Raw genomic sequence first — 7,500 nt, 5'->3', positions numbered from 1 at the left:
CCACTGGGTGGCAATTTGCCACAGCTACTTCCCTGATTGGGGTGGTTTTTATTATTATCATCATCATCATCATCATCATCATCAACAACAACAGCAATCGGAATTTAATTCGGTCCGGGTCATCAACAATTATCGAAATCTCAGCAGCTTTATCAAGTTCCTTATACAAGCCAAGTCATCAACAATCGAGTAAACATTCAAGTGAACTCTCTCCAAATGAGTAAGTCTCACAAAGGAGGAATCACGGCTTTTTGAATAAATAAACACTTCCACACTGATCGAAAAATTATATAAAATATAATCCAGTATTCACAATAGCATCTAGCTACAGTCAAAATCAAAATAAGCATTCACCCAAGACATTTACAACTGCCATAACCTAACTAAAAACATAAACAAACAATCTCATTTATACCAACAGTTTTTCTCACCAAAAACAATCGATACACTACCTCTCTCTCTCTCTCTCTCTCTCTCTCTCTCTCTCTCTCTCTCTCTCTCTCTCTCTCTCTCTCTCTCTCTCTCTCTCTCAGGATTTGGCAAAAAAAAAATACAAATAAAATTCCTCACCCCTCACTTTGCCAAATCCGTCATTTGTCCTTACAGGTATTCCCACATTCCTCGCCCTAACACTCCTATCTACTACCTGATCATCCATCCTCATTGGCCCTCTCAAAAATGTATCCTTATAACTACCATATTCTATTACACTTTCTTTCATTCCTGTTCTTACACTTACAGATTTACTTTCTTTCATGCACATATCTAACTCATAATCCTCAACTATCTCTAGTATATCATCCCATGTCAATCTCTCTTGCATCCACCTCATTTTCTCCTTCCGTTTCAAATTAATAAATTCACACACATTCTCAGGTGCTGTTGCCAAAACTTCCTCATTAACTCCTTATTCTCATTTATCCCTTCATCCCCATACTTCTTCCTAGCTAAAGTTTCCAACCTACATACATACATCGATATCGGTTCTCCTGCATTCATCCGTGCTTCATCAAAGTCATTTTTACGCTTATACCTAACACTCCCTTTCATAAGTTTTACCTGCTCAATTGTTCTCTTTTTCACACTTTCATAATCAACGTCACCTACACTCATTATCACATCATCCATCGTCAACAAATGCCCAGTCAAATATTCTCCTAACTCCCTAGCCCAAACTCTCTTACTATCACCATACTTATCCTGACAATACCTCTCATACTCATTGAAAAACTCGTATACATCCTAATACTATGCTCATTGAACCTTTCACACCGAGGTACCTCTCTCATCAACACAGTCTTACACACATCACGTTCATTCTCACTGCTATCATCACTGCTACCTTCCCTCTTGTTTCCTACTTCCTCGCTAGAATATAACGAATCTAATTCCACACTCATACTTCTATCCTTGATTATACTCTTCCTAGCCCTTTTCTTACTCACCACTTCCACCCATTCATGATCATCTTCACTCTCATCCTGACCTTTCTTCTTTTCTCTCTTCATATTACTTTTACCTTTCTCCTCATTCTTCCTATCACATTTCTGTTCATTCTTACTTTGCTTAATTCCTTATCTTCAATCTCACTATTACTATCACTATCACTTCCTTACCCATTACCACCTACCTTAACCTTCTCTTCCACTATCACCCCATTACCCGAAGCAGAAACCACTCCTCCGACTGCACCCTCACCCTTGAAAGTTTTCATCATCCCCATTACTTGCCCCATCATATCTTCCATTTGTTTCTCAATTCGTTCCTCATTCTCTTTCATCCTCATCTCAAAACATTCTTCCACTTTCTCTACAGTTCCCTTCAACTCCCTAAGCTCCTTCTGCATCACTTCATTCTCCCAGTTTAACCTCTCATTCTCTACTAGCAACCTCTCTTTCTCAACTATCAACTTCTGCTCCCGTTCTTTATAATGACGCAATTCTTCCTCCAAAGCCTTTAATTTGCCTTCCATTGTCATCAACCTTAAATCTAAATCCTAAATATAACCTTTGTAAAAGAGTCTGGTTCAATCCCACCTCGGCTGTCCCTGTTCGGGCCGCCAAAATAATGTGGCGGGATGTTGCAAGGACAACCCCCACACCCTGAATCACACTTACTGACAATGGTCTCCACAAAACAAACTTTCCACTTACTTTATCATAAACTGGACTCTTAGACAAAAGGACACAAAAAAACAAAACATATCCTTAAAACTATATTTCCTTACAAACTAAAACGCTCAACATAAACCAAAAAAATCACACTTTTCACTAATCATACACTTAACACAAAATAGACATTAATCATACCACCATTCAAATAAACCCTCAAAATAAATAAAGCTTAAAACTAAAACACTAACAAAACAAACTTAAATTTATCACAACCCAAACTCCAAAACAGAGAAACATATATATATTTTATGGACACCAACACAGTCGTCCACACACTGCCAACTGTCTTTAACGGCAAACTACAAATATTACGGTTTTGTGCTCAACAGTCCACTGGGTGGCAATTTGCCACAGCTACTTCCCTGATTGGGGTGGTTTTTATTATTATCATCATCATCATCATCATCATCATCAACAACAACAGCAATCGGAATTTAATTCGGTCCGGGTCATCAACAATTATCGAAATCTCAGCAGCTTTATCAAGTTCCTTATACAAGCCAAGTCATCAACAATCGAGTAAACATTCAAGTGAACTCTCTCCAAATGAGTAAGTCTCACAAAGGAGGAATCACGGCTTTTTGAATAAATAAACACTTCCACACTGATCGAAAAATTATATAAAATATAATCCAGTATTCACAATAGCATCTAGCTACAGTCAAAATCAAAATAAGCATTCACCCAAGACATTTACAACTGCCATAACCTAACTAAAAACATAAACAAACAATCTCATTTATACCAACAGTTTTTCTCACCAAAAACAATCGATACACTACCTCTCTCTCTCTCTCTCTCTCTCTCTCTCTCTCTCTCTCTCTCTCTCTCTCTCTCTCTCTCTCTCTCTCTCTCTCTCTCTCTCTCTCAGGATTTGGCAAAAAAAAAAATACAAATAAAATTCCTCACCCCTCACTTTGCCAAATCCGTCATTTGTCCTTACAGGTATTCCCACATTCCTCGCCCTAACACTCCTATCTACTACCTGATCATCCATCCTCATTGGCCCTCTCAAAAATGTATCCTTATAACTACCATATTCTATTACACTTTCTTTCATTCCTGTTCTTACACTTACAGATTTACTTTCTTTCATGCACATATCTAACTCATAATCCTCAACTATCTCTAGTATATCATCCCATGTCAATCTCTCTTGCATCCACCTCATTTTCTCCTTCCGTTTCAAATTAATAAATTCACACACATTCTCAGGTGCTGTTGCCAAAAACTTCCTCATTAACTCCTTATTCTCATTTATCCCTTCATCCCCATACTTCTTCCTAGCTAAAGTTTCCAACCTACATACATACATCGATATCGGTTCTCCTGCATTCATCCGTGCTTCATCAAAGTCATTTTTACGCTTATACCTAACACTCCCTTTCATAAGTTTTACCTGCTCAATTGTTCTCTTTTTCACACTTTCATAATCAACGTCACCTACACTCATTATCACATCATCCATCGTCAACAAATGCCCAGTCAAATATTCTCCTAACTCCCTAGCCCAAACTCTCTTACTATCACCATACTTATCCTGACAATACCTCTCATACTCATTGAAAAACTCGTATACATCCCTAATACTATGCTCATTGAACCTTTCACACCGAGGTACCTCTCTCATCAACACAGTCTTACACACATCACGTTCATTCTCACTGCTATCATCACTGCTACCTTCCCTCTTGTTTCCTACTTCCTCGCTAGAATATAACGAATCTAATTCCACACTCATACTTCTATCCTTGATTATACTCTTCCTAGCCCTTTTCTTACTCACCACTTCCACCCATTCATGATCATCTTCACTCTCATCCTGACCTTTCTTCTTTTCTCTCTTCATATTACTTTTACCTTTCTCCTCATTCTTCCTATCACATTTCTGTTCATTCTTACTTTGCTTAATTCCCTTATCTTCAATCTCACTATTACTATCACTATCACTTCCTTACCCATTACCACCTACCTTAACCTTCTCTTCCACTATCACCCCATTACCCGAAGCAGAAACCACTCCTCCGACTGCACCCTCACCCTTGAAAGTTTTCATCATCCCCATTACTTGCCCCATCATATCTTCCATTTGTTTCTCAATTCGTTCCTCATTCTCTTTCATCCTCATCTCAAAACATTCTTCCACTTTCTCTACAGTTCCCTTCAACTCCCTAAGCTCCTTCTGCATCACTTCATTCTCCCAGTTTAACCTCTCATTCTCTACTAGCAATCTCTCTTTCTCAACTATCAACTTCTGCTCCCGTTCTTTATAATGACGCAATTCTTCCTCCAAAGCCTTTAATTTGCCTTCCATTGTCATCAACCTTAAATCTAAATCCTAAATATAACCTTTGTAAAAGAGTCTGGTTCAATCCCACCTCGGCTGTCCCTGTTCGGGCGCCAAAATAATGTGGCGGGATGTTGCAAGGACAACCCCCACACCCTGAATCACACTTACTGACAATGGTCTCCACAAAACAAACTTTCCTATTACTTTATCATAAACTGGACTCTTAGACAAAAGGACACAAAAAAACCAAACATATCCTTAAAACTATATTTCCTTACAAACTAAAACGCTCAACATAAACCAAAAAAATCACACTTTTCACTAATCATACACTTAACACAAAATAGACATTAATCATACCACCATTCAAATAAACCCTCAAAATAAATAAAGCTTAAAACTAAACACTAACAAAACAAACTTAAATTTACCACAACCCAAACTCCAAAACAGAGAAACATATATATATTTTATGGACACCAACACAGTCGTCCACACACTGCCAACTGTCTTTAACGGCAAACTACCACTATTACTGTTTTGTGCTCAACAGTCCACTGGGTGGCAATTTGCCACAGCTACTTCCCTGATTGGGGTGGTTTTTATTATTATTATCATCATCATCATCATCATCATCATCATCAACAACAACAGCAATCGGAATTTAATTCGGTCCGGGTCATCAACAATTATCGAAATCTCAGCAGCCTTATCAAGTTCCTTATACAAGCCAAGTCATCAACAATCGAGTAAACATTCAAGTGAACTCTCTCCAACGGAGTAAGTCTCACAAAAGAGGAATCACGGCTTTTTGAATAAATAAACACTTCCACGCTGATCGAAAAATTATATAAAATATAATCCAGTATTCACAACAGCATCTAGCTGCAGTCAAAATCAAAATAAGCATTCACCCAAGACATTCACCACCGTCGTAACCTAACTAAAAACATAAACAAACAATCTCATTTATACCAACAGCCTTTCTTACCACAAACAATCGATACTCTCTCTCTCTCTCTCTCTCTCTCTCTCTCTCTCTCTCTCTCTCTCTCTCTCTCTCTCTCTCTCTCTCTCTCTCTCTCTCTCAGGATTTGGCAAAAAAAATAAAAATAAAACAAAAATTAATCCTCCAAAATATATGTATATATATATATATATATATATATATATATATATATATATATATATATATATATATATATATATGTATATATATATATATATATATATATATATATATATATATATATATATATATATATATATATATATATATATATATATATACATATATACATTCATATAAAGACCCACTCACATATACATGTATATATATACATATATATATATATATATATATATATATATATATATATATATATATATATATATATATATATATATGTATATATATATATATATATATATATATATATATATATATATATATATATATACATATATACATATATATAATATAAATATATATATATATATATATATATATATATATATATATATATATATATATATATATATATATATATATATATATATTATATATATATATATATATATATATATATATATATATATATATATATATATATATATATATATATATATATATATATATATATAGGTATACAGTGATACTTTTACATACGATCTTAATTCATTCCAGAAACTGCTTCGTCTGTTAAATATTCCCATATTCCCATAAGAATACATGGTAATTGATTTAATTCGTTCCTCAGCCTAAAAACCCATAATAAATTCTTAATAAATGGCTACACATAATTACACATGACATTAATACAATAACTGTATAATAAATACATATTACAAAAAACCAAAAAAAAAAGAATAATAATAATGAAATCATAAATAAAAAACGGGTTTTAGTGTAGCACTTTACCTTAACGACAGGCCAGTGCAGGTGTAGGGACTTTTACGCAGGAGGAGACGGAAGATCAGCGAGGAGGTAGTGACGGTGACTTTGTACGATAACGTGTACGATAACTCGCACTAACTTACACTACTACGTGAACTTTAACTTAACTTAGCTTGTTTTTTTTTATCATTTTTATCATTTTATATTTTGCTTACATTTTTTCTTTTCTTATTTTTAATTTTCATCACTTTCACTCGTTTTGGTCTTCCTTTTCTTTGCTTCACTTTATTTCTTTTCATCATGATCACTAGATCGTTTTAAAGATTTTTTAAAGAAACTATCGAGTGAAAGTTGCTTACTGCGGCTTTTGAGGATTTTTCTAAAATCCATTAAGCAAACATCATCGAACTGCGCAACAACACGGCAAACCTGCAGTTTCTGTGGGGGATGCTTGTCGATGAAATCAACAACGTGTTGATGATATGCCAACATGTTTTATTTCCGCCGTACCTAAGATTTCGCGTACCTCCTCGATATCCTCCGACTCAATCAACTGCGCTTGGAACTCATCATGCTGCATGGCTTGCAGCTCTTTGAGTTCCTCGGTGGTGAGCTCTTCGTGATGCTCATCAACGAGTTCGGTGATGTCATCTTCATCCACCTCCAGACCCATGGACTTGCCAAGGGATACAATCTCTTTGACGTCTTCCTCGGCGGCAAGCACAGGTTCATTCTCGGGGCCAAAATCTTCGAAATCTCTGGGAGCAACAGCATCAGGCCAAAGCTTCTTTCAAGCGGAATTCAGGGTCCGACGAGTTACTCCCTCCCAAGCCTGATCAATGATCTTTAAGCAGTGCACGATATTGAAGTAGCTCCTCCAAAATTCACACAAAGTTAAGTTGGTGCTTTGCGTGACATTAAAGCAATGCTTAAATAGGTGCTTGGTGTACAGCTTCTTAAAATTAGAGATGAATTGCTGGTCCATGGACTGGAGGATAGGGGTGGTATTCGGTTGGAGATACAACACCTTGATGAATTTGTATTCGTCGCTGATATCATCTTCGAGTCTGGGGGGGGGGGTGAGCGGGTGCATTGTCCAAACAAAGCAAGCACTTCAAAGGCAAATTCCTCTCCTGAAG

At 36.0% G+C, this 7,500-nt stretch overlaps 1 protein-coding gene across 1 annotated transcript in view; it reads right to left on the bottom strand.

Moving 5' to 3' along the window:
• The window catches only part of LOC137623892 (golgin subfamily A member 6-like protein 22), a 5,378-nt gene extending 890 nt beyond the window's left edge, over window positions 1-4,488 (bottom strand). Inside the window, exons 1-5 of the mRNA XM_068354692.1 lie at window positions 4,147-4,488; window positions 3,574-3,714; window positions 1,631-1,996; window positions 1,060-1,200; window positions 647-838 (exon numbers count right to left, since the gene is read on the bottom strand). Coding sequence (XP_068210793.1) covers window positions 647-838; window positions 1,060-1,200; window positions 1,631-1,996; window positions 3,574-3,714; window positions 4,147-4,488 — 1,182 coding nt within the window. The remainder of the gene's footprint in view (window positions 1-646; window positions 839-1,059; window positions 1,201-1,630; window positions 1,997-3,573; window positions 3,715-4,146) is intronic.
• Window positions 4,489-7,500: the final 3,012 nt, after the last annotated feature.

The sequence above is a fragment of the Palaemon carinicauda genome, chromosome 30 (assembly GCF_036898095.1).
Source record: "Palaemon carinicauda isolate YSFRI2023 chromosome 30, ASM3689809v2, whole genome shotgun sequence".
NCBI classification, from domain to species: domain Eukaryota; kingdom Metazoa; phylum Arthropoda; class Malacostraca; order Decapoda; family Palaemonidae; genus Palaemon; species Palaemon carinicauda.
Note: the sequence above shows the minus strand (reverse complement) of the source record. Positions and strands in the feature narration are given on the sequence as shown.